This window comes from Balaenoptera physalus (genome assembly GCF_965194825.1).
Source record: "Balaenoptera physalus genome assembly, chromosome: 1".
In the NCBI taxonomy this organism is placed as follows: Eukaryota; Metazoa; Chordata; class Mammalia; order Artiodactyla; family Balaenopteridae; genus Balaenoptera; species Balaenoptera physalus.
This window is the reverse complement of record NC_138882.1, coordinates 81,469,221-81,496,926: the sequence shown is the minus strand read 5'-3', so window position 1 is coordinate 81,496,926 and position 27,706 is coordinate 81,469,221. Positions and strand designations below refer to the sequence as shown.

Sequence of the window (27,706 nt, the reverse complement as noted above, 5' to 3'; positions counted from 1 at the left end):
GGATCATCAGAAAATCTACAAACAACAAATGCTGGAGAGGGTGTGGAGAAAAGGGAACCCTCTTGCACTGTTGGTGGGAATGTAAATTGATACAGCCACTATGGAGAACAATATGGAGGTTCCTTAAAAAACTAAAAATAGAATTACCATATGACCCAGCAATCCCACTACTGGGCATATACCCAGAGAAAACCGTAATTCAAAAAGACACATGCACCCGAATGTTCATTGCAGCACTATTTACAATAGCCAGGTCATGGAAGCAACCTAAATGCCCATCAACAGACGAATGGATAAAGAAGATGTGGTACATATATACAATGGAATATTACTCAGCCATAAAAAGGAACGAAATTGAGTCATTTGTTGAGACGTGGATGGATCTAGAGACTGTCATACAGAGTGAAGTAAGTCAGAAAGAGAAAAACAAATATCGTATATTAATGCATGTATGTGGAACCTAGAAAAATGGTACAGATGAGCCAGTTTGCAGGGCAGAAGTTGAGACACAGATGTAGAGAATGGACATATGGACACCAAGGGGGGAAAACTGCAGTGAGGTGGGGATGGTGGTGTGCTGAATTGGGCGATTGGGATTGACATGTATACGCTGATGTGTATAAAATTGATGCCTAATAAGAACCTGCAGTATAAAAAAACAAACAAAACAACTAATACTAAACTTTCATTGGGTTATTTGTATGGAAATATGTTAATATAAATGTTTCAGACATTACATGAAATTTCTAAAAATCTTATATTTGTATTTGTATGGAAATATGTATGGAAATATGTTAATATAAATGTTTCAGACGTTACATGAAATTTCTAAAAATCTTATATTTGTATTTGTATGGAAATATGTATGGAAATATGTTAATATAAATGTTTCAGACATTACATGAAATTTCTAAAAATCTTATATGTTCTGGTATAATGTTATAAGTCATAATCCTAGTTATTACTTTAAAATGTATATCTCAGAAATAACTAATTTTCTTGTCAACTGCATTATTATGAACTTTCATCAAATCTTTTACCGTGGTCATTTTTAAGTCTTTTGTCATTTACAGACAGTTCTGGGTGTACTCTGATGATTTTGCAAATATGTTCCTAAAAAGGGTTTCATCTTCAAGAAATTCATGGAAAAGACTCTGACAAGTACAGGTTTCTGGTAACTGACTGTACTGCTGAACTGAATGAATAAGCATTTTCAGAACTCTGATGAAAAACTGATGAACTCATAAAAGTGCTAACAAAAGATCAAGATGAAAAAAAAAACAACAATTAATTACATGGGACTGAGTGAACTGATGAGGATGAGTATAATTTTTGTGACTTTCTGTCTGAATTAAAAAAAAAAAAAAAATCCCACAAGGACTCAGAGGCAGGGAATATACAAATCAATTTTCACTGCAAAGTAAAGGAGCTGTTACAGTGGAGGATTACTGGACTGAATGTCAATATTATGACATAGTATGAGTGTGTTTCATGTTTGGTAATTGCAATCATTGTTGCTTTTGTTGTGGTCATCCATGTACAATGCTTGGTGTCAGTCTATTTATCTCTTGTAAAAATAAAATACAGTGTGTGTGTGTGTGGGGAAAAAAAAAAAAAGAAGAACATACATATGGCAAAAAAAAAAAAAGAATTCAAGGAGCTGGGATATAAAGATACCTATATGGTTTCATTTCTCCATTTTATATGGAGAAGTAGAATACTAATTTCAAGCAGATCAGGAAAGATTAAGAATGTATATTGTAATCTCTAGATCAGCCTTTAAAAATAATATAAAGACATATAGGTAAAAAGATAATAAAATTGCCATATTTAACACACTAAAATAGGATACTAAAAATATTCAAATAATTCGAAAGAGGGAAAGGGAAAAACAAAGGAACAAAAAAACAGTAGAGAAAAACAGGAAGCAAAAAATAAAATTATTAAGTCCAATCATATCAATAATTATCTGAAATATTAGTGGTCTAAACACTAATGAAATGAAAGAAATTATATGAATAGTTAAAAGAGTGAGACCCAACTATACACTGCTTACAAGAAACACACTTGGAATATAAAGACACTGATTGAAAGTAAATGGATAGAAACATATACATTATTCAAACAATAGCGTAAGAGAACTGGAGTGGTTACACTAATATTGGATAAAATAGATCTCAAGACATTATTATTAGAGATAAAATGGAATTTCATGATGAAAGAGACAACTTCAGGAATCCATAATTATTAATGTGTATACATCTAGTACAAGAGCCTCAAATACATGACACAAAAATTGATGGTAAAAAGGGAAAAATACATAATTCCACAATCATAGTAGGAAATTTTAAAATTCTTCTCTCAGATCTTGAAAGAACGTTAGACAAAAACTCAATAAAGACACAGAAAATTTGAACAACACTCTCAACTTCCTCGACTTAATTGATATTTATAGAATAGGGCACTCCAAAATTGCAGAATATATATTATTTTCAAGTGCACATGGTATACTCATCGAGACAGATTATATACTGGGTCATAAAACTAGTCCCAATAGGTCTGAAATGACTGAAATAATAGAATGTTCTCCAATGATAATGCAATTAAATTAGAAATCAGTATTGAAATCATGTACATACCCCTGTGACCTTGTCTTTTGAAGTAAAAGGCTGACTCAAGAGTTAATGATTGGGAAATGTGAAGATGTAGAAACAAGGAATAGCTGTTGGGCTGGGGAACTGGTAACAATTTAGACTATAAATCCACCACATCAAATTAAAAATGTTTGCTTTTGAAAGGTACAGTTAAGAAAATGTAAAGGCAAGTCATGTATCAGGAGAAAATATTTGCTAAGCATTTGTGACAAAGGTATACATATCCCAAATACATAAAGAACTCCAGTAACTCAGTAATAAGAAGACAAAGAACTCAAATTATAAAGAGGCAAAAGAAAGTTTACTCAGCAAATTATGCTGGAACAACTGGATATTCACAAGAAAAAAATGAACATTTTTCCTCACACAGTACACACACACAAATTTTCAGTCTAAATGGCTCTTAGGTCTATATGTAAGGGTTAAACTATAAAATTTCTAGAAAACAAAATAGGAAAGAATCCTTTGACTTTGTGGTATACTTTCTTATATAAAAAACACAAAGCTTACCCATAAAATGAAAAAGTAGATAAATTGGATTTTATCAAAAATAAAAGAATATCTTCTCTTCAAAACACACCGTTAAGAAAATGAAGGGCAAGTGACAGACATGGAGAAAACATTTGCAACGCATAAATCAGACCAGGATATATAAACAAACAAACAAAAAAAACTCTTGCAACTCAACCATAAAAAAGACTATCCAATAAAGGAGAGGTAAAATGTGTGAACAGACACTTCACAAAAGAAGACCTACAAAGTGCTAATAGGGAATTGAGAAGATAATCAACGTCATTGATTATCAGCGAAATCAAAACCACAATGAGATAACACTATACCACACGACAAACTCCTTAGAGTGACCAAAATTAAAAACTGAAAATGCCAAGTGTTGACAAGGATGTGGAGCAACTGTAACTATCAAACACTGTTTATGGGAATGTAAAACGGTACAGCCATTTTGGAAAAGAGTATTGCAGCCTCTTAAAATGTTAAGCATCAATCTACTATGTGACCGAGCAATTATACTCCAGAGTGTTTACAAGGGAGTGATGGAAACATATGTCCACACAAAGAATTGTACATGAATTTTCATAGCAGTTTTATTTTTAATAATGACAAATGAAACAATCCAAATGTCCATTAAGAGGTAAATGGATAACCAAAAGTGGTATATACATATAATGGAATATTTACTCAGCAATAAAAAATATATATGTACTATGGATTCATGAAGCAATGTGAATGAATCTCAAAATCTTTCTGCTTGGTGAAAGAAACCAGGCACAAAAGAGTATATACTCTATGGTTCTATTTATATAATATCTTAGAGAATACACTGTAATCTACGGTGACAGAAAGCATATCAATGATTGCATAAGATAAAGGTGGAGGGAAAGAAGTATTATGTACAGGATAAGGAAACTTAGGGGGGTGATGGAGATATTTGGGATCTTGATTGTAGTAGTGTCTTCATGGATGCATATATTTGTCAAAATTCATCAAATTGTATACTTTAAATCCATGCAGTTTACTCCACATAAATTATTCAATTATTTGTAAAAAAATAAAATAAATGGAGAGAAAGAAATTATATTAATGTCTTGAATCTTAATGCCTCAACTGTTACCTTCCTGACTAGTTGGGAAAATAATTTCCTCATGAATCTTCTCCCAAATATTCCTTAGACTCTCCCTGACTGCTTACAGGTACTACTATTTGCCCTTAGTTTGAAGACCTGCATAAGGGGTTCTGGGAGGGAGGTCCTCCATACACTCGGAACTATTCTGTGGGCTGTACAGCCCCTCTGGTGTCCCCATTTCTTGCTGGCATTTCCTGATTCTGTCCATCTTAGAGGTTGCTGTCCTTGGTGCTGCTTGCACCTCTTGCATGCACTCCTGGAGAGTGACTCTCACTGTCCATGGGAAGCTACCTCAATCCTGTCTTTATCCCTTAGGGATTTTTTTCTCTCTTAAGTCAATAGAGAAAACCTGCCTTTTGTCACCACTCTTTTAGATGGGTTTCCCACAGCTGGATCTAGTGTCATGTTTCCCTTCTCTTGTATACCTTATTCGTTCTGGAGCTCAAGGTGGGGAGGCATTTGGAGCAAAATTTAAGCACAGACACAGACGACACCTAGATTCCTTGCTCCCTCTAAAGGCCAGGCATACATTATGGATTGCATGTTGTACCTACTAATATGGAAACTAGAATGGTAAGTCCCTCTTTCATAATAAAAATATGTATTTCCTCTTTAAGAAGGCAATCATTTTTTCCCTTGGCAAATGATCTTGTTAGTTGAATTCATTAGTCAAGGCTAAAAGCCTCAAATCAGATTGCATTTTGATATATGTTATACTTCCTGATGTCTAAGCTCCTGACACCCAAGGGGAAAAACATAAAATTTGAAATACACAATACTCTTATGCTTGACTTGTTTTCAAGGGTTGCAAAGCACCATTTCATTATTTACTTAATGTTATCAACAATGGCTGGTGTAAAATCAATGATGTCCATAAATTGTATCAGTTGAGGTGCATCAGTCCTTGGTGAACTTCTAGCTTCTTTCCTTAAGGTCTACTGTTTTCAAAGCTAAAAAAGTTCAGTGTAACACTAGGTGATAGAGGCTAACAATTTCAATTATTCCTTTTCTGCCTCAGCAGAACTTATGAATAAAACTGCTTCTGACATTTTTTGCTGGCATACTTAAAAAAATGTTTTTTCTTCATTGGTAGACACCCAATATCTGTCAGTCAATTGAGGAATTGATTAGGAGTCACTGAGCAATGGAAGGGGATGTCCTCCTTTGAGCCTACTAATTGCCTTGCATCTCTCTCTACATCCACTGCCAGCTCAGGTCATGAGGGCTCCTGAGTGACACTAAGCTTTACCATCTGAGTCATGTGAATCATTGGCTCTACTGACCTTCCAAGATTGATGTTGATGCTTCTGTAGCCAACAAATAGTGGATGTTGAATAATTAAACAGTAAAACTGAGCTGCAACTGGTAGGAGGAATGTTTGATCTTATGAGAGATGAAGTATCTTGAGGACTACAAATTCTGTGTGGGCTGGGGTGTGTATGTGTGTGTGTGTCATATACCTGCATCTATCTTTATCTGTCTATTTATCTATCATCATCATCATCATCATCAATCATTTATCATCTATGTATCTATGTATAAATTTGTGTTAGTCTGCTCTGGCTGCCATAACAAAATACCACAGACTAGATGGCTTAAATATCAGATATCTATTTTCTCACAGTTCTAGAAGTCCAAGATCAAGGTGCTGGCAGAGTTGGTTCCTGGTGAGACCTCTCTCCCTGCCACCTTCTGGCTTTGCAGATATCTGTCTTGCTGTGTCTTCACAAGGCCTTTCTTCTGTGTGCATGAAGAAATATAGAGAGGGCTCTGGTGTCTCCTCTTCTTCTTAGAAAGACACCAGTCCAATTCAATTAGGGGCCACCCTTATGACCTCATTTAACCGTAATTATCTCCTTAAAGGTCCTATCTTCAAGTATAGTCAGATGGAATTTTGAGAGAATACAATTCAGTCCATTATACTATCTAATCAGACAGTTTGGAAGCTCTCTCCCATTAAATAGAATGTGTGATTTGAAAAAATCTTAATACTGATATATATTTCATGAAGAAATAGTATATATGTGGATAGAACATAGCTTTTTGTTGTTTCCAATTTGGTAGCTGGAACAAAGCATGTACAACAGAACATCAGCAATGCCACAATCAACCACACAAAAATGGAAACAAGATGTTTAAAACAAACTGTTTATGTAGAGATAGTACGTTAAAAGATTTTGATCCCACTTAGATCAACCGGTCACAATGGCATCCTTGTGATCCTGGCTAGACCGTTTCTCCCTTCTCATCAACAACCCCGGGAGCTGAAGACCCAACTGCCCTGCCTTCACACGTGTCTCTACTGTGAAAAGAATGCAGAATTTACTCAAATGCTGCTCACTATGTTCCTAGAGAACAAACAGACTCAGGCACAGAGGAAGTTGGCAGAACTTTCACCCAGCCTGATGTCCCCAATAGCCCAGCCTCTTGGGATGCTGAGCCCTGGAGGGAAAGAGGTAGCATGGCTGGAGATAACAGAGATAATGACATAGGCTGCTTCTCAGGGTCTCTGTGAGCCACTATGGGTACGGAGCTAGTGGTCTATGGCTGAAAATGCACGTGGGACATTCTCATAGTTTTCTGCAGCATCTTCAAGGTCCGTGTCTTGATTGATGGCCAGCCCTGGAGAATCATCTAGATGTGCCTTCTTCAACTCTGAATAGATGACTGCAGGCTCCTAGTGGAAAAAAAAAAAACAAAACACAAATAGTAAGTACCTAAATGTAGGTGAGGAAGAGCAGAGGGGAAAGCAAGCCAGAAAATATGACCCACCTTATCCTCCCAGTGTTTCTTTGGTGAATTTGCTGTTGGATGGGAAGAGGAAAGAAAAGTATTAAACTGTGGGTAATACATTGTAACTTACAACCTACTCACAGTGCATTCCAAGCCAATCTTTCCTCTGCTGACTCATTTCCTAACTGTCTCCTCTGCTGAGTTCTTCCAAGCCCTCACAGACCAAGAATCTCATCCTCACACAAACAATAAAGCCTTTCCTCTGCCCATAAAATGCCCAGAATGACTTTCCTGAAAATATCTTTCTTTTCCCACTGCTCATCACAACCCCAGCTGAGCAACTCTGTTATTTCCACCTCCCTACCACTATTTAGGGCCTCTATGGCTACATTGATCATCTGGGAGAAGGAAGTAAATATGATTCACTTCACTTTGCACAGAGAAATTGGAGGAGGCAGCTCCAATAGGGACTTGGTATTCTAAGGCCAAACAGAAAATGCCCAGTAAGGCAAAGATATGCAGTGCTAACATTGAGAAAATTCAGTGTGTGTATTTCTCCTATTCTTCCAAGGGATTCTTTGGATCTCTTTCATTTAGTTATTCAGCCAACAAGCATTCAGTGAACAATGACCTTCTATTAAGCATTGGTAAGCTATAAAGAGGCAAAAATGACATAAACTCAGTCCATACAATTAAGAATCTTATCATTTTTAAGGAGAGAAATAGAGAAATAGACATGGAAACAAATGCAACAAGTATTATGAGCACCAACATAAAAATACATATTAAACTATGCTGTTGCCACAAAGGGTAATCAGTTCCTCTCAGGTCAGGAGATAGGGAGGGCTGGTAGGAATTATTGAGTTTCACGATGGTAACTGAATTATTTCTTGAAATGTGAGCAAGGGTCACAGACAAACTAGAGGCAAGAACATTACAAGACAAATAAGAAGCACGAGCACCAAAGCACAAAACAACCCAGTTTGATCAAGGAAATGCTAAGAGTTCAATATGGCTAAAGTAAGGACATAAGGCAGAGCTTAGAGGAGGGACAAAATCACAGGGGGAGGCAAGGGTCATGCTTTAAAATGGAGAATCACTGAGGGCAGTTAACCTAGACAATGATGTGATCAACTCTGCATCTCAGAGGGATCACGCTGGAAACAGGTAGTTAGAAGGTTGGAAGGAGAATGAGATTAGAAATAAAGAGACCAGTTAAGAGAATTACAATTGTCTACACATTAGATAATTAGAGGCTTAATTTAGCAATTATGTTCATTCATTCATTAAAAAAAATTTGAGGGGGGCTATCGTTTTCTAAGCATAACACTATATGCTACTGATATATTAGCAAAGAAATAAGGTGTCTGTCCTTAAAGAGTTTATGGGGTAATGGTGGCAGTGTAGACAGGTAAGAGGGAATGGATGTGATTATAGGATTGGTAATATAAGAGGAGCAGTTAATGCCTCTCATGTTGGATTCATATTGAGATGACTCTTTGATCAAAAACCCCTTGCTGGATTTGATAAAACACTGCCACCTTACCTCTACTTGTGTCTCACCTGAATTTTCTTTTTTATCTTTGATGCTCCAGATCTGGGAATAAACCAGGTTGTTCTCACCAAGATCCACTGCAAAAGAATAGATCACAGTTGGCTGTAGTCAAGAGCTCACACTATAAACTCTTCTTCCCAGTCACCAAGTTTATAACCACCTTCTAACCTTGACATAGTGCCAGAAATGACATTTTTATATTGAATATGACTGAGCCATGGACTATTGCTCAATCTCTCTTCCCTCCCTGGTTCATCCCTGGAGCCCTCTGTTCCTTAGGAAGTTCTCACCATTGCTGTACACTGGCTGCAGTTCCATTGGGTCTGATGGTTCAGAGTAACTGGGCTCTTGGGGGTCTGTGTTGGAGGTTCTAGAAGGTTCCCTAAACTCCCTGGGACTGTAACTGTGACAGAAGGGGAGAGAGATAAAAAGGAGAAAAGTATTTGTGGATTATACAGAATCTCAGGAAAATCAATATCCAGGAAGAGCTCAGCATGGTTCATGTGAAAATATCATGGCTGCTACTCTAAGAGTCTTCATGGCTCTTTTGAGAAAACGTCAGAAGTATGGCACAAGACAGAGCCAGGGCAGCATTACAGAGAAGGCCAGCTGAGGCAAGGTCAGAGGACAAAGGCTACATAGTTCAAGGTCTCTTTGATAGAGTAAACACTTGTGTTTGCCTATTTTTTATTACTTTCAAAAGTTTAAATGTTTCAACATCGATACACAAAGGCTTCTGCATTCCACAGAAGTTGACCTTTGTCTTTTTTTTAGGTTCCTTTCAGTTTTCTACCTCATATTACAATGATCTACCTTTCCTGTAAAATATTATGAAGGCTCTTCAGGAAAAGTATTTTTTTCCAATTTCATTTCCTTCTGCAGTTAATATTGTGAGTTGAACATTGCCAGCATTCAATAATCGTTTCCTGAATGAGTGTATGAGTGGGGAAATGAGCGATAAGGGAGTGAATATATGTAGCCTTATGAAAGATGATATCATTAAGACATCAGTGATCAATTCTCTACTGGAGCACACTTAAGGAAGGAGATAAATTAACCATGGATAGTAAATAACATTAATTCTGTGTATAAGTAGGTATAAGTGAGTATTATTCACAACTATGATTGAAAGTGGCCTTCTTAATCACATTTTTCATTTTATAAGAATTTGCCATTTTTAACAGGAAATGAGTAAAATATTTTTTTAATGTACACAACTCCATATTCTATCTTGTGAGCATAAATAAAATGAAAATGCTGACAGCACAAGAAGCAGAGACCTCACCTAGGTGTTCCAGTGGTGGAAAGTCCTCCTGAAAAATGAAAAAAGGAACATTGATGATAAGTGATCTCTGTGGACAATGTGCTCTATGTTAGAATATCCTTTCCCAGAAATCAAATTCAGCCTAGATTTCAGCTATGGCAAATCTTTGAGAACATCCGGCTCCACCCCTTATGTCATGTTATAGATAAGGAAGGTGGGGTCTGGAGAGACATTTGCACAGAATCACACTTATTCTCAATCATTCAATCAGTAATAGCAGCATGAACTCTAAGTAGTTGTGACCACATAGCAGAAGAGAGACAACTTAATATTTAACTCTAGATCAAGTGCTTCCCGTACTCCCACTTCTCTCTTCTCACTGCAGCCCTATGAGGTAGAGACAAGGAAACTGAGGCCTAGAGGGGGGTTAAAATTAATACTTGTTACACAAGTATGACTCAATAGGACTACTAGAATAAGCTCAGACCTTTCTTTATCTGTGACCTTGCAAATCCATTTCAACAACATTGGGTGCATATTGTTTTCTCCATGCTCCTTCTTTCCTTTGCTTTCACCTGGCTAATACCAATTCATCTTTTCTCCTCCAGAGCTTTCCCTGATGCCAACAGGCTGGATTAAGTGACCTATATCCTTGCACATAGAACCCTGCAATATTAAAATTACTATATTGTATTTTAATTATCTATTTCTGTGTTTGCCTCTAACTCTCTCCTTAGTGAAAAGGTGTGTTACTTGAGCATGCAAAACTTGTCTTAATTATTTTTCTATTTCCAGTGCCTAGAAGGTTGAAAATATTTAGTAAAGATTTGTTAAACAACTGAACAAATTAAACTATGTACTATGAGGACTAAAAGAAAAACAAGTTGACAATTTTTTAATAGGTGACTACATGTAAACCTAATTTGGAAGCCTACTCCATCAGCCTTGAAAATATGCCAGCTTTCCATCAACACAAAAATATTGAAATCTTTCTGGCCTGCCCAGTACAGCCTCCTCCCAGTTTCCCATCTCTGCCCTTTGCCTACTTATCTGTGGCTCTATATCTGTCTCACTGGTCTTAGAGAACACAAGTTTTTTCCCAAAGTAAACATATTCAGTCTTACCTCTCATGGAAAATGACTGATTAATGCCTACACACCCCGTCTTTGGGAACCAGGTGTCCTGAGTTAAACTAGAGGTGTGTAGGAGTGATCCTGGCCTGTATCTCTCTCCTCAGGGCCATTGTAACCATATCAATCAACAACTAATATCCTTACTTGTAAGCAGGTTAACTAAGTCCCAGGATGCATCTAAGAGTCAGATTATCTCTTCATCTGCATAAAGGAAAACAGACCCAGAAGGTGGCTATTTATAATATAAGCTAGTATTCACTAAAGATATATGGGCCAGGCACTGTGCTAAGCAGTTTACATAGATTGTCTCATAGCACCTAAAAGGTATATACTATTATTATGACCATTATACAGCTAAGGAGACTGGAGTTTGGAGAGTTACATTACTGGAATTTAATTCCAAGCAGTTATAGAGTGAATAAATAAATCATTCCCTTAGGTAACTTGGAGGAAACACTCAGGCTTAAGGAGCAGAGTCCTTCACTTTTAGATGAATTTGAAAGGACTGAGCTCTTCCCTGAGAAGACTGGTCAATAATGAGAAGGAAGACTTTGCTATAAGGGAAGTACAGTAGACAAGATTTTGAGATGTGAAAGGCAGAGACCCTCTGATTGACACTGTCAGAATTCCTTAGTTGAGTTTGCTATTTAAAAACACATTTCCCTTAGATCTAGAGGACAGAATCTCCTGGGTTTCTGCCCTCATGGATCACATAAAATAATGATTGGTAATCTTTCCTTCCCTTGTGTTATTTGGTGTTGTACTGACTGAGTAACCTGTTTTTTGAATATTATCAACTACACTACTGAGGTTCTAATGTCTGCACTTCTAGTATGTTACTGATTAATAAATGACATCCAGATAGGCAATGAGATAGAAAAGTAATTTTTAAAGTAGGAGGTACAACCAGCCTTTTACAAGTCACCAAGATGTAATGGAGAGAATTTGGACTCAAGGGCTAGGGAGAGCCCAGTTAAGCCCTAACTCTGACTCTTAGTAGATACACATGAATTTGGAAAGGTTGCTAACTTCCCCAAACCTTCATTTCTTCATCTTTAACATGGTTATAATGATATTGGTTGAATTGAATTGAAATGTACATACTGAAAAACTGAGAGAATTAGACACTATAAAATTGCATATAGGGGCTTCCCTGGTGGCGCAGTGGTTGGGAATCTGCCTGCCAATGCAGGGGTCACGGGTTTGAGCCCTGGTCTGGGAAGATCCCACATGCCGCGGAGCAACTGGGCCCGTGAGCCACAACTACTGAGCCTGTGCGTCTGGAGCCTGTGCTCCACAAGAGAGGCCACGATAGTGAGAGGCCCACGCACCACGTTGAAGAGTGGCCCCCGCTTGCTGCAACTAGAGAAAGCCCTCGCACAGACACGAAGACCCAACACAGCCAAAAATAAATAAATAAATATTTTTTAAAAATTGCATATAATAGACTCTAAATGAATGACAGATTTTATGATGAGTACTATCAGGGTTAGTGCTACACACATAATTGTATATGTAATATTATTTAAGAAACTATTAAGTAGCTTTAAATATCAGTCGTAAAATGATGATGCCATTTTTTTGTACAAAGAAGAGGAAGGATGGATGCTCATTGACTGACCTGAAAGTGGAAGTCAGAAGACAATGCTTAACCACTATCATTAAGGAAAGTATGTAAGGTCTTCATTAAATTGAGACCCAGTTATTTGTTTATTTGCTTGATTTCAATATGAGCCCTGAAAAAGGAAAACAGAAGCATTTGGTCTGACAGAAAAAGAGAGTTCATGTTACACCACAAAGAAAGACAGAAAGTAAAGGATTAGTAATTCCAGATATAAAGTCTTGAAACCTTATAAGCACCCAAAGCACTGAATAAAACAGTCCATGCATTCAAAGATTTCTAATCCACGAGAAAACATTCAGAGAGAAAAATAAAAGAAATCACATAAGAAAAAGACAAGGATGATGGCAGATTTCTTGTTAGAAATCATGCACACAGGAAGACAGTACAGCAACATCTTTAAAATATTGAAAGAAAAAAAAAATTTCAACCCAGAATTCTATGCCAGTAAAAATATATTTCACAAATGAATGCAAAACAGAGACTTTTACAGACATACAGAAGCTGAAATAATTCATCACCAGCAGACCCATACTACAAGAAATGCTAAAAGAAATCTTTTAGGTGGAAAGGAAATGATACCAGATCATTGGATATGGTACATATGGATATACAAAAAGGAATGAAGAACATTGGAAGTGGTAACTTTATGAGTAAATGTATAATATTTTAAAATTATATGTAAGCTTCTTTAAAAGATAATTGTTTACAAAATTAATAACTATGTAACAGGCAGGGGAGAAATGGAGTACACAATGGTAAGATTCTTATGCTATACATGAAGTGATATAATGTCACTTGTAAGTAGACTGTGATAAGTTAGATATGTATACCATACACTCTAAAACAACCACTAAAAAAACAAAGCAATGAGTTATATAGATAATAAACCAAAAAAGGAAATAAAATGGAATCATAAAAAATACTCAAGTTGTCCAAAAGAGGGTAGAAAGAAAAGGAAACGGAAAACAAAGAACAGATGAGACAAATAGAAAACAAATAGCAAAATAATAGATTTAGGGACCTAACCCTATTAATAATCACATTAATGTAAATGGTCTAGATTTTTAAAATTAAAGGGTAGAGACTGCCATATTAGATAAAAAATCCAAGTTAACTATATGCTATCTATAAAAATACACTTTAAATATAGAGACACAAATAAGTTAAAAGTAAAAGGGTAGAAAAAAGAAATATCATGCTAACATTATTTATATTAATATATTAATATCAAAGAATATTTCAGAGTAAATGATGCTACAGGAATAAAAAGGTCATAAGGATAATGTGGTAATTTCTTCAAAAACATGTAACAATGATAAATATTTGTGCACCTAATAATAGAGTTTCAAAATACATGAAGCACGTGTGATAGAATTGCAAGAAGAAATGGAAACATCTACAAATATAGTTGAAGATTTCAATACCCTTCTCTCAATAACTGATAGATCAAGTAAAAAGAAAATCAGTAAGGATATAGAAGACTTCAGCAACACTATCAATCAAGTTCACAAACAAACCCATACTACAAGAAATGTTAAAAAGAAGTCCTTCAAGCAGAGAGAGAATGATACCACATGGATGTATGTATATACAAAAAGGAATGAAGAATTCTGGAAGTGATAACTAAGTGGGTATTACCTAGACATCAAGCCAGAAAAAGAAATGACAAGAAAATAAAACTACCAAATCAATATCCCTTATGAACATAGGTGCAAACGTTCTTAAACATTTTAGCAAATCAAATTCAAAAAGTATAAGCAAGTGAGGTTGACCCCAGAAATGCAAAGCCAGTTCAACATTCAAAATCCAAAATCTGTATCACTAGACTAGAAAATAAAATCATATGATCATCTCAATCAATGTAGAAAAAGCATTTGTCATTTTTTTCTGTAAAAACTGCCAGCAAATTACAATAAGTAGGGAGTTCTTCAGCCTAATAAACAGCAGCTACAAGAAATCCACAGCTAATATTATCATATGCAGTGGTGAAAGTCCAAATACTTTTCCCCCTTTAAGTTCAAGAACAAGACAAGTATGTCTATTCTCAACACTTCTATTCAACATTTTACAGGAGGTTCTAGCCAGTCCATTAAGGCAAGAAAAAGAAAAAAAGGAATCCAGATTGGAAAGGAAGGAGTAAAATTATCTTTATTCACAGATGACTTGATCATCTATGTAGAAAAATCTGATGGAATCTACAAAACTAATACTAGAACTAATAAGTGTGTTTAGTAAGGTTGCAGGATATGAGATCAATGTACAAAAATCAACAGAATTTCTATATACTAGCAACAAACAATCAGAAATTGAAATTTTAATTTCATTCTCAGAATATCTATTAGTTTTATCTACTAATAAATATCACTGTCTTTATATGCTTTTCAAATATATCTCAGAGTTTATGGTTTGTACTTATAGCTATTGTCTATTTTTGTTGTTGTTACAAGTGGAGGACTTTGTTTTTCCTTCTTTTTGTTTTCAGTAAGCTTTGAACTGGGGTTGGAACAGTAAATACTTAACTTTCTAATTTTTAAACGGAAGCAAAACTCTGTTCTCTGATTTAAATCTCAAATTAAACACATGGAGTAGTAACATCATTAAGAAATTTGTTCTACATTTTTGTCACTGCCACAGAGTGGCAGTGATTAGAACTGAGGGCTTAGTACTTGGAAAGGAATAATTGACCTTTATAGGATGTACTACACAAGTCCAAGTTATTATAGCAATGGCAAAAGTCACAACATCAAAGAGTAAGATATAGTCACTCACCTGAATTCCTTTGGGTCCTGAAGTAACACACCAGAGCAGCAGTAGCAGCAAGGCCAAGGATGCTTAGCAACCCTGCAGTGACCCCCTCCGCGATAAGCGTTATTTTGTTACTGGAAGGCCCTAAGTGAAGAGACCTATACCTGAGTTCAGGGCCAAATATTTTTTTATCTAGACAAAAAACATGTAGGTGGGGGCTAGCGATATATTAGGACAGGTTTTTGCTAGGTTCTGATTTCTCAATTTGAATCATTTACAGTATAATTTGTAATTTTCAAAATAATAGCACATGAGAGTGATTGCCAGAATCTATCGTTAAAATTTATTCCTTTTCCCTCCCCCTCCCCCACCCCCATGAAATCAGTACCAGTCTCCAGAAGCCACAAGCCTTGGTTTCATGTTAATAACTCTTTGACACTGGGAGAATTTCTACAGTCTATTGGAGAAATATTTTATTGATTATAAATGTAACCTATAGCCCAGGTACCACCAACCCACCTGTGATGGTGAGTGTCACCATCTCACTGCGCTGGACCCCCAGGCCATTGTCAGCCCCACAAAAGAAGTTCCCAGAATGCTCTGCCATCAGACTGAGGTTGAAGGATGCTCCTCCTCCAAAGGGGGCCGAGATGCTCCCCAGGGTGACATTCTTGTGATAAAACCAGTACAGGATAGGGGGAGAGCCTCTCTGGGCCACACAGCGAAGCTCTAACACATCTCCCACCATAGCCTGGGCCCCAGCCGGGTGGAAGGTGAAGACAGGATGAGACACTGGAACTGAGGGAAGCAACATAGTTCATGAGCAGTTTTAATTAAGTATGTGTACAAGATAAGTTAATAAAGGAAATATTTAATTTAGTTTAGTAGTAGGAACATAGACCTGGGATTCAGGAAAACCTGAGTTTAAATCCCATCTCTGCCCTTTATTAGCCCTGTGATCTTGATGTTTTAAAAACTTTTTACTAGCTCCAAGTCTCAGTTTATTCCTTTGTAAAATGGAGCTAATAATTATATCACAAGCTATGGTAATAAGAATCATGTATGTAAAATGCTCGATAAATGTTAGCTACTATTACTGATAGAAATAATAACTAAAAGCAAGGTTTGTTTTTCCATGTCATTGATTGACTCCTGAGACTTAGCTTTAAACCTAGACTTCCACACCTATCTGAAGTAGGACCTCATTACGTTTTACCCAGTTACCTTGCTTTATTTTTCTGCATAGCATTAGCACTAACATCTATCAATCTGTGTATCTATGTATCTCTCTCTTATTTATCTATCTATCATCTATAATTGTTGTATATATGATTCCTCCAATAGAATGTAAGTTTCATAAGAATGAGGACTTATCTGTTTGTTCAATTTTATATTTCCGGCTGCTGGAACTTTGCCTTGCCATGTAATAGTTCATCAATAATTCATGAATGAGTGGATGACCAAATTGATCCAGATTGGCCCCGAAATATCCAGATACAGCAATAACAACATGATTTCCATTTTACTTTGTGATTATAGAAATAGAACAGCCAGGAAAAACAGAAAATCATTATGTTTGTAATTAATATATGGAATTATTAATCAATAATTAATTAATGTGAAATGTGAACTGTGAGATTGCTGATTCTGCTAAGTTGTGAGGGAACCTGGATGAGGCAATCTGTGTGCAGTGCTTTAGATATAAGCTGTGTGCTTCATTGGCAAGAGAAGTTTGGTAAGGATCTTAAGCTTTGCTTGGCATCTGAGATAGGCTAAAGGGGAGGGAGCACGGAGACAATCCGTTGAATGGGAATAATTCAACTCAAAAATGCGCCATCTGCTGGCTGCAAGACAGATGGCACCAGCTGCCTCACCTGGGCAGAAATACCAAGTCCTGTTTTTGGAAATGTAGGATTCCTGCTAAATTTAAACAGCTTGAGTTTTGCCCTTCTGTACATCCTTTGCAATATATAGTGACCTGCGCCAAATGCTAAGGGTCTCAGAGGTAAGGCTTTATACATTCTTTGCACATCTCAGTGTGCCTTTCCACACATGTCAGCACCTCATATATTTTTATCCAATTTTTATTGCTGTAAAATACACATAACTTAACATTTTCCATCATAAACTTTTTAAGTGTACAGTTAAGTGGTATTAAATACTTTCATAACATTGTGAAACCAACACCACCATCCATCTCCATAACTTTTTACCTTGTAAAACTGAAACTCTATACCCGTTAAACAATAACTCCCTATACTCCATTTCCCCATCCCCTGACAAGCAGCAGGCTACTTTCTGTTTCTATGATTTTGACTAACCTAAACATCTTATATAAGTGGGATCATACAGTATTTGTCTTTTTTTGACTGGTTTGTTTCACTTAGCATAATGACCTCAAGATTCATCCAGGTTGTAGCATGTAGCAGAATTTTCTTTCTTTTTAAGTCTGAGTAATATTTCATTTTATGTGCATACCACACTTTGCTTATCCATTTATCTGTTGATAATGGATATTGGGTTGTCAACAGATAAATGGATTGGGTTGTTTCCACGTTTTAGCTATTATGAATAATGTTGCTCTGTACACACATGTACAAATATCTTTTTGAGAATATATTTTCAGTGTTGGGGGATGTACATCCAGAAGTGGAATTTCTGTATCCTATGGTAGTTCTATTTTTAATTTTCCAAGGAGCCTCCATAGTATTCTCAATAATGATTTCATCATTTTACATTCCTACCAACGTTACACAAAGATTCCAATTTCTCCACATCTTAGCCAACACTTGTTATTTTCCATTATTTTTATAGTACCCATCCTAATGAGTATGAGGTGCTATTTGATTGTAGTTTTGGTTTGCATTTCCCTAATAATGAGTGATGTTGAGCATTTTTTTTCATGTATCTAACAGCCATTTATATATCTTCTTTGGAGAAATGTCTATTGAAGTCCTTTACTCATTTTTTTTAATGAGTGCCCCATGATGCCAGCCCCTGCCCCTCAACCCACAGCAGCAGAGTCCACAAACCTGATGACACCAGAAAGGGTAGAGGTGCCAGCCTGACCCTGGTTCCCACCCTACCCCCTTGCTTTCCCTGCATTGGTGGAGCCTATGACTCAAGGGATCCCAGACATGAAAGAACAGCCCACCATCCTAGGACACTAGGTGGTGATAACAGCAACACTTCAGGAGCAAAGCAACAGTAACCCCGGAGGCACAGGAAGTGATAATAGATCCACACTTCTTATAGAGACAGGGGAGGATGGAAAGTGACTACTCTCAAACATAGCCAGAGACATTAGGTAAGAGAAACCAAAAACTTATTCCATATCACCACCTACTGGAAAACAAAAGGAAGGCCTCTGATTTCTAACTGTCACTACATCAAGTGCACCAGCAGAGAAACCACACATCAAGTACCATGAAGAATCACAGTAACACTGTACCACAAAAAGAAACTGGCAATTCTCCACAAACCAAACTTACAGTCATGAAATATTGTGATCTAACTGAGAAAGAATTCAAAATAGTTGTCATGCAGAAACTCAACAAGCTACAAGTAAACTCAGAAAGTCAGATTAATGAGCTCAGAAATAAAATGAATGAACAGAAGAAATACTTTACCAGAGATATTAAAACTCTAAAAAAGAGCCAAACAGGAATTCTGGAATTGAAGAACTGAATAAATGTTGAGAAGGATGCCTTGGAAAGCACTAGAAATAGATCAGACGATATGAAAGAGAGAATTAGCGATCTCAAGATAGAAATCTAGACATGATACAAGTATAAGAGGAGAGATAAATAAGATAATTTAAAAATGAGGGAATTCTCCAAGAGCTATCTGACTCTTTTAGGAAAGGCAACATTAGTATAAGGGGTGTCCCAGGAGAAAACAGGGAGAGGGGAACAGAGAGTATATTTAAATAAATAATAGCTGAGAACTTCCCAAACCTAGGAAAGAAACTGGATATACAAATCCGTGAAGCTAAGAGAACACTTAATTACTTCAATGCAAAAAGACCTTTTACAAGACATATTATGTTAAAATTGTCAAAAGTCAATCACAAAGAAAGAATTTTAAGGCAGCCTGGGGAAAAAAGGATGGTAACCTACAAAAGAATCCCCATGAGCCTATCATCAGGTTTCTCAACAGAAACTCTACAGGACAAGAGGGTATGGAATGACATTCTCAAAATACTGAAAGATAAAAAGTGTCACCCAAGAATACTTTTTCCAGCAAAGTTATTATTCAGATATGAAGGAGAAACAAAGACCTTTCCATATGAATGAAAGCTGAGGGAATACATCAACACTGGTTCTGCTTACAAGAAATGTTGAAAGAAGCTCTTCTACAAAAAACAAAAAGGCAAAAGTACACAAAACTTTGAGGAAAGTGGTAAATAGACAGAATCAGAAAATTGCAGCTCTTTATCAGAATAGGTTTTAAACACTTTATTATAGTATAAAGGTAAAAGGGGGGGAAGCAGAAAAATAACTATAGCTACTTCAATTTGGTAAAAAACTCACAATACAAAAAGAGATAATTTGAGACAATAAAAACATAAAAGGGGAAGAAGAAAAGGATGGAACCCATATAGGTAAATGAAGATAAGATTCTATCAGCAGAAAATGGACTATTTTATCCAGGAGTGGTCTTATGCAAACCTCAGTGTAACCACAAAATATAAATCTAGAACAGAGACACAAAACATGAAAAAAGGGAAACCGAGAAAAATATCATAGAAAACCACAAAACCAAAATGGCAGGCAGAAACTTAAGGGGGGGGGGGGGAAATGGAGATATAGAGCAACCTGAAAATGAAAGGTAAAATGGCAATACTAAATTCTCCTTTATCAATAATCACCTTAAATGTAAATGGGTTGAATTCACCAATCAAAAGACAAAGAGTGGCTAGATGAAGTAAAAAATAAGACCTAACTCTATGCTGCTTCCAAGAAACTCACATTACCTTTAAAGACAAACATAGGCTCACAGTGAAAGGATGGAAGATGATACTCCATGCATATGGCAGCCAAAAAAAAAAAAAAAAGTGGGTATAGCCATGCTCATATCAGAAAAAATAGACCTCAAGCCAAAAAAGATAACAAAGGACAAAAATGGACATTAATTATGATAAAGGGGACAATTCATTAAGAAGATGTAATGGTGATAAATATATATGCACATAACATAGGAGCACCAAAATATACAAAGCAATTATTAGCAGACCTAAAGAGAGAAGTTGACAGCAACACAATAATAGTAGGGAACTGTAACACCCCACTATTAATGGATAGATCATACAGAAAGAAAGTCAACAAGGAAACAGCAGCCTTAAAAGAAACATTAGACCAGATGGACTTGATAAATTTATACAGAACATTCTATCCAAATGCAGTACAATACACATACTTCTTAAGTGCTCATGAAACTTTCTTAAGAATAGACCATATGTTGGAACACAAGACAAGTCTCAGTGAATTTAAGAAGATTGAAATCATTTCAACCATCTTCCCTGATCACAGTGGTATGAAACTAGAGATCAACCACAAGAAGAAAGCTGGAAAATTACAAATATGTGGAGACTAAACAACAAGCTGCTAAACAACTATTGGGTCAAACAAGAAATCAAAGGTGAATTGAAAAAATACCTGAAGACAAATGAAAATGAAAATATGACACACCAAAATTTAACTTTGCACATAAAGGAACTAGAAAAAGAAGAATAAATGAAGCCAAAAGTCAGTAGGAGGAAGGAAATGATAAAGATTCAAAGAGAAATGAAATATACACTAAAAAGAAAATAGAAAATTTTGATAAAAACTAAGACCTGGTTCTTTTAAAAGATAGACAAAGTTACCAAACCTTTAGCTAGCTTCACTAAGAAAAATGAGAGAAAGCTCTGATAAATAAAATCAGAAACGAAAGAGGAGCTATAACAATGAATGCCCAGAAATACAAAGGATTATACAAGAATATTGTGAACAGTTATATGCCAACAAATTGAGCAACCTAGAATAAATGGACAAATTCTTAGAATCACACAACTTTCCGAGACTGAATCATAAAAAAATAAAATCTGAATGACCAATCACTAGGAAAGAGACTGAAATAGAAATCAAAAACCTCCCAAGAATAAAAGTACAGGACCAGATGACTTCACAGGTGAATTCTACCAAACAGTCAAAGGTGCTGTAAATCCTACCTTTCTCAAAATATTCAAAAAACCTGAAGAGAAGGGAATACTTCCTAACTTATTTTACAAGGCCAACATCACCCTGATACCAAAACCAAAGACAACACAAAAGAAGAAAATTACAGGCCAATGTCTCAGATAACATAGATGCAAAAATCCTCAACAGAATATTAACAAACCAAATACAACAGTACTTTAAAAGGATCATACACCATTATCACGTGGGATTTACTCCATGTATGCAAGAGTAGTTCAACATTTGCAAATCAATCAACATGATACATCACATCAATAAAATAAAAAATAAAAATCATATGATCATCTTGATAAATGCAGAAAAACCATTAGGAATGGCCTAAGTTCCTGAATGTATAGTCAGAAGAAAGAATCCCAGGACTCTCAGGCAGAGGAAGAAAAAGTGGGGAGTCTGCTGGAATGTCACACCAGCAAATAGCCCAAAAGAGAAGACAAAGTCTGTTCTGGGCTGTAATTGCTGCAGGCATCGCTACTCACCTGTGACACTGAGAGTCACTCTGTCACTGAGCTGGACCCCCAGGCCATTGTCAGCCTCACAGGAGTAGTTTCCAGAATGTTCTGCAGTCAGAGAGAGGTTGAAGAACGCTCTTCCAGATGGAACTGAGCTGCTCCCCAGGCTGACATCCTCATGATAAAATCGGTACAGGATCGGGGGAGAGCCTCTCTGGGCCTCACAGTGAAGCTCCATCACGTCCCCCACCACAGCCTGGGCCCCGGGAGCCCTGAGGGTGAGGACAGGGCGAGATACTGGAACTGAGAGAGATAGTAGACTGTCAGAGGGGGTCTCTGATGCTGTGACAGACTCATAACCCCACTCAAGAAACTTAAATATAGATATATCTCTTGAACCATGAAGAGCAATCCTGGATAATTTTGTTTTCATCACTACGGTCCTCTCCACAGGTAAGATATCTTCAACTTTTGTCATCTTTGCCATTCCTTGGTTGGCTTCTAAATCTTCACAACTCTGTTCCTTTGCCTTCTTCCAAAGAGCCTCATGGCTGATAGAAAACCTAAACCCTGGCTTGTGAACCGAGGCTGAATAGAAGGAATCGGGAACTTACTTCTCAGTGTGACTCTAATCAGTTTACTGAGGATAGGACCGTGAATGTTGTCAGCTGCACAGTAGTATCTCCCAGCATCACGCTCCTTCACAGTGAGTATCTGCAGCTCTGCCGACAAGGAACGTTGGGTCTTTGTTCCCAAAATTCTCACTGTGCCCTCTCTGTGCCAGGAGAATGTGACAGTCCCTGTACCCTTGGCTACTGAGCAGATAAGGAGCAGATTTTCTCCTTCAATCAGCTGCCCCTCGGGGGGCTGGATCTCTAGATTTACATCAGACACAGGGACTCCTGGGAGGACACAAGATGACATATGAGGGTTCTCATGGCAGAAACTTCAGGGTCAAGGAGAAGGCCGGTTCTACCACAAACAAGCCAATAGCAGCGGGTACAATAAGCAGGGGTCCAAAGTGGGCAATAGGGAATTAATTGTGTATGTTATTATAAGGGCAGTAACACCCCTCCCACCACATACAACAGTTCCCATCCTTGGGGAATGTGGGGACTAGTTTTCTGACCTTCTTAAACCTAATGCTGACTGCAGTCACATTTTATTTACATTTATATCTAAGGAATCTTTGGTGCACCAATGGATCACAAAATAAGAGTGAACCCTGAGAATATTACTTCTATCCTGAAATTCAAACCCCTTTCCTATCCTTCAAGACTCTTCTCCAGTCTCACCTCAATCTTCCCACATTCTTTTCTGATTATTCCAGTTCATGTTTATCTTCCAGTTTTATTCTAGAGTATGTTTAGGTCAACAAACGGAAGCAGCATAGGGACCTCTAAAGACTGCATGCGGTCTCTGTGCTTCTAGTTATCTGTTGACTCTTGAGAGAACATATCCTCTATGGCTCTGTAACCCCCCACAGGGTTGGGGACCCAGTAACTGATCAATAACTGTTATTAACTGAGTTAGATGGAAGAGAATGTTCTAGGGACATTAGGCCAGTGTTGAACCTGAAGAGAGAAGGATATCAGGACAGCTGAAATCTCCTCTCTGTTATGTTCACTGTCCTAGGGAGCAGGAAATGTCATTGCTCTGCTCTCCTCTCCCCGCCTCTGACTCTGGAAGTGCAGCCCCACAGACACTCACTCTGCACACGTATCTGGGATCTCAAGCTTCTTTTCCTGACAAGGTGAGTCACTGTCTCTGCCTGGCACCAGTAAGACCCTGAATCTTCACTCCATATGGTAGGTAAATTGAGCTCTGGGGAGCTGCTCCAGCCTGATCCCAAGGCCTGGTCTTCTCTGAAGAAGCAGAATTGAAGCTGAATGTATGACCGCTGTGGAGGGAGCCAAGTCTCACATTTCAGGGTCACCGGTCTCCCCTCTATGGGCTGGGAGGGTCTGGCTGTCAGCACAGGATGGGGAAACAGCTCTAGGGAGAAGAACAAACACAGTTCCCAGGGTAGTGGGGCTCAGGGATCCTGGAAAGATGCAAGTGTGCTTTCAGCACCAGCTATCAGAACACAGAGACCCAAGCAGGTGGAACCACGTCCCATCTCCCTCCCATGACTGGAGGCTTTTCATGAAATCCCCACTGATGAGCCCCTCCCTAAATCCTCACACAGTTTCCCTGCCAAGTCCTATTACCCACAGGAGGGCAGCCGTTACCTTGAACTTGAATTGTTAGAGGTTTTGAAGTTTCTGTCTTTGTAATTCCCCAAAAATTTTTCTGAGAAGTAGTACAATAATATTTGTCATTGTCCCTGGAGACTGAATTTAGTGTGAACGTTGATTTAGAACTCTTACTAATTTTTTTTTCATTTTTGTATAAAACTGTTTCACTTGTTTCTTCTCTCCCTTGGCATCTCAGAGTAACATCATCTCCTTCAAAGACAGGGTGTGGAGCCTGGATGATCAGTTTGTCTGCAAAGAGTGGAGGAAGGCAATCAGTTTATTTCCTGATGTTCCTTTTTTTTTTTTTTCACACACACACACACACACTGTATTTTATTTTTATAAGAGATAGACTGACATCAATGATGCTTCTTTCTTCAAACTCTCATTTCTGCCCATGAAGAAAGAGCTGCAATCCTATACATACCTGCAAATGTCCTCCATCAACATTTCCACATGATCCCAAAACCCAGTTCTCCCTTGTCCTAGGATAATGAACTAATTTCCAGAAAATATCCTTAAGAAATCCCCATACATATTGTTAAAAGAGAAGTTTTATACCATATCTTTCTTCAGACCCGAGTCCCTTTTTCCTGGTGACTTCTGACTTACCACTACTTCTCTGGATGGAGAGGATGGACAAGGCAGCATCCTGTTGCTGCCCTATCTCCTTATTTTCCCCACTGGGGTCAATACATCAAATATCCTCATGCCTGTTTACAGCCCTGCCTAGGCTCCCTGCATTAGCCTAGCCCTTAGACATGCTGCCCAGTGGTTTAATTTCGGAGACTCCCTCCTTTCTTTCCTCACCAGATAAAAAATCCACATGTACGGGGTCGCTGGGAGAAGATCTTCGAGTCTTGCATTTGTAATATCCAGTCTTGTGTATTTGGATCTCTTCAAATTTATTATCCAACAAATGATCATTATAATACCAAGATATGTCTCCTTGGGCTGGAGAAAGGGAATCCCTGCATGTGAGAGTCACTCTGTCGTTTTTGAAGTTTGTGGACCATGGAGGATTGAGGAGAAGAAAAGCTTTTGGAGTTACTCCTGAATAGGAAATGGAAAGATAAAGGCAGGTAAAGGTGAATGAGAGGTGGGTGGAGCATAAGGAAGGGCCCAGCTGCAACTAGGAGTTTTTCTGGGATAATTCCTATTAGGACCAGGGTTGGAAATGGAGCAGACACAACTTGGGAAACTGCCTGGGACAGAATCTGTTCTTTGTCATTTTTTGCCTAGTAGCAGTGGGCGGGTAGGTGTCATGGGGGATAGGTCTCAGGTTCCTGGTATGGGCTCAGAAAAGTTCAGGAGACATGATTCGTAGTTGGGCAAACACCGTGAGGGCCTCTGAAGGTGGGCTGATTCTGAAATGCTCTTGTCCTATACATTCCTGTCAAGGTAAAAGTCAGCGTGGGATGTATATACCTCAGAAGCAGTTTCTAGATTCTGAAAAACCAGTACCTACTTGGTTATTAATATTTAATGAACAAGATTTGTTTCACTTACAATTCTTTTAAACTTTGCTTAATTTGAGAGTCTATGGGGAAGGCAACATTTTTCTACTCTCCGCCTAAGGTGACCATAATCAGTCACTGATACAGGATACAAAAAATTTGAACAAAGAGGCATGGACTGCTTGCATAATCATATTTGCATATATAATTGCAACTAACCAATGGGACCAGAAATTGAAACAGTGCAGTGACATGAGCTTCTTTTGGAGATGTATAAAGATTTGGCTATAGCATTTTCTGCTATGAATAGGAGATATTTCTATGTTCTTTGATAGTGGCACCAGCTTGGACATAAAGAGGGAGGGGTCTTAGGGAATAGAGGAGATCAGATCTGAGTTTCTCTCAATATCAGCCTCCTGCCTCAGCCTTTCCTTCTGCAAATATTTGCTTCCCCTCTACACTGTGGCATTCGGTAATAGGGAAAGAACTGAAGACTGGAGAAGTCAGAGGAGGGTCTGCTCACCCACTAATGCAACAGGTGTGACCTCAGAGTAGCAATACCACTGATGTTGGCACATCACCACAGGCCTCATTTATGCATACAGGCAGTGCTGGCTGGGAGGACCAATGCCCAGAGACCAGGAGGAACAGAGAAAAAGGAAAACTGACCTGCTTGATCTCTTCCAGGAGCTGTGAGGGAGCCAAGATTTAAAGGTTAGCACAGAGCAATGTTTTTCAAACCTTTTCACTTACACAATCTGAGAAATGTTCCAACAACCCAGCCACAACCACTTCTTCGGCTTTTCCTTCCCATTTCCTTGCCCCCATTCTATGATACCCATAGTCCCCAAACAAAGAAACAAAAAAGAATAGCCTATAATTTATTGTATAAACATGAATGACTTGTATCCACAATCCTGACTCTTCTCTCTGCTATTTAATACTTAACAGCTTCATAGTTCCTTCCCCCCTCTCTTCCCTAGCCTGAACTCAGCCATGCAGAGACAGAAAAGGGCTTGGAGAAATGGTTTCTCCTCCCCTCATTACTTGGGTGCAGTTCCTCTTACTTTTTCAATCTCTGGTTAAATACTGGCTTAAAGTCTCAGGAAAGGGGGTCATATTTCTCAGTAGATCTTCCCTTACTCACTTGAATTTTGAAAATAATTGTTCATGTGAGGGATTTAGAAGGGGTTTGGTGGAAAGAAACATCCAAGCTTCTTATGAGATGAAAAAGAAATGGTTGAAGAATCAAGGGTTTGCTCTGTTGGCTTTGGTTTTCCTGGGACCCAGTTCTGCTCATTCTTCATCTCTTGTGTAAAGAAAAAAAGTGTTGCCTGCCATTCCAGTTCTACAATGATCAAGCTATTAGCCATTGTAGTTACCCATAGACAGTGTACTCTGAGGAATTCAGGATGAAGAAAGACAGGAAACATTCTGTGCTTTGGATATATTGGCCCTTAGATAGTTAAGATGCATATCTATGGGAAAGTTTCAAATGACCCCAGATTCTTGCATCATCCCATACAGAGAAAAACACTAAAATCATTGAGATTTCTCCTCTTTGTGATTAGCGGTAATCTTTTGATGCTTGACTACATGTTTTTCCAGCAAAAAGTTTGTATATATCTTGGCTCCTCCCTTACCTCTTCAGAGCAGTTCCTCAGATCTACCTGAGAGGCTGTCTTCTGGGCTATAGTCTTCAGTAATTTCCCCAAATAAAACTTAACTCAGATTTCACATTGTGCAGTTTTCTTTCAGTCAATAGTTTTGGTGACCACAAAGGGACCCAGAGCAGACTTCACTCCTTTGCCTGAGGATCAGGAGCTTTGGTACCAGCAAGGGCCTCTTGTGCCCATTTGCCTCTTCCACGAGTTTAGACAAATTTGGGTGAGTCTCTCCTGGTTCTTGGATCTCCCAATTATTATTATTATTTTTTTGGTTTAAGGCCCATGTTCATCATATCCTTTATTATAT

The 27,706-nt window shown here is 37.7% G+C and overlaps 1 protein-coding gene and 1 long non-coding RNA gene across 2 annotated transcripts in view; one reads left to right on the top strand and one right to left on the bottom strand.

The window, feature by feature from the left end:
• The window catches only part of LOC309645634, a 215,791-nt gene extending 203,387 nt beyond the window's left edge, over positions 1-12,404 (top strand). Inside the window, exon 2 of the long non-coding RNA XR_014254984.1 lies at positions 12,127-12,404. This is a non-coding gene — a long non-coding RNA (uncharacterized lncRNA). The remainder of the gene's footprint in view (positions 1-12,126) is intronic.
• On the bottom strand, positions 1,652-26,331 carry FCRL3 (Fc receptor like 3). The gene is made up of 14 exons (XM_082429909.1): positions 26,256-26,331; positions 25,086-25,328; positions 24,270-24,524; positions 23,749-24,033; positions 22,653-22,940; positions 22,066-22,341; positions 15,870-16,148; positions 15,375-15,494; positions 9,870-9,897; positions 8,875-8,987; positions 8,593-8,661; positions 7,069-7,100; positions 6,856-6,973; positions 1,652-6,036 (listed from the first exon to the last, which is right to left on the bottom strand). Exons 1-14 carry the CDS (start codon positions 26,323-26,325, stop codon positions 5,915-5,917), a joined length of 2,298 nt encoding a protein of 765 aa, XP_082286035.1. The 5' UTR covers positions 26,326-26,331; the 3' UTR covers positions 1,652-5,914.
• Positions 26,332-27,706: the final 1,375 nt, after the last annotated feature.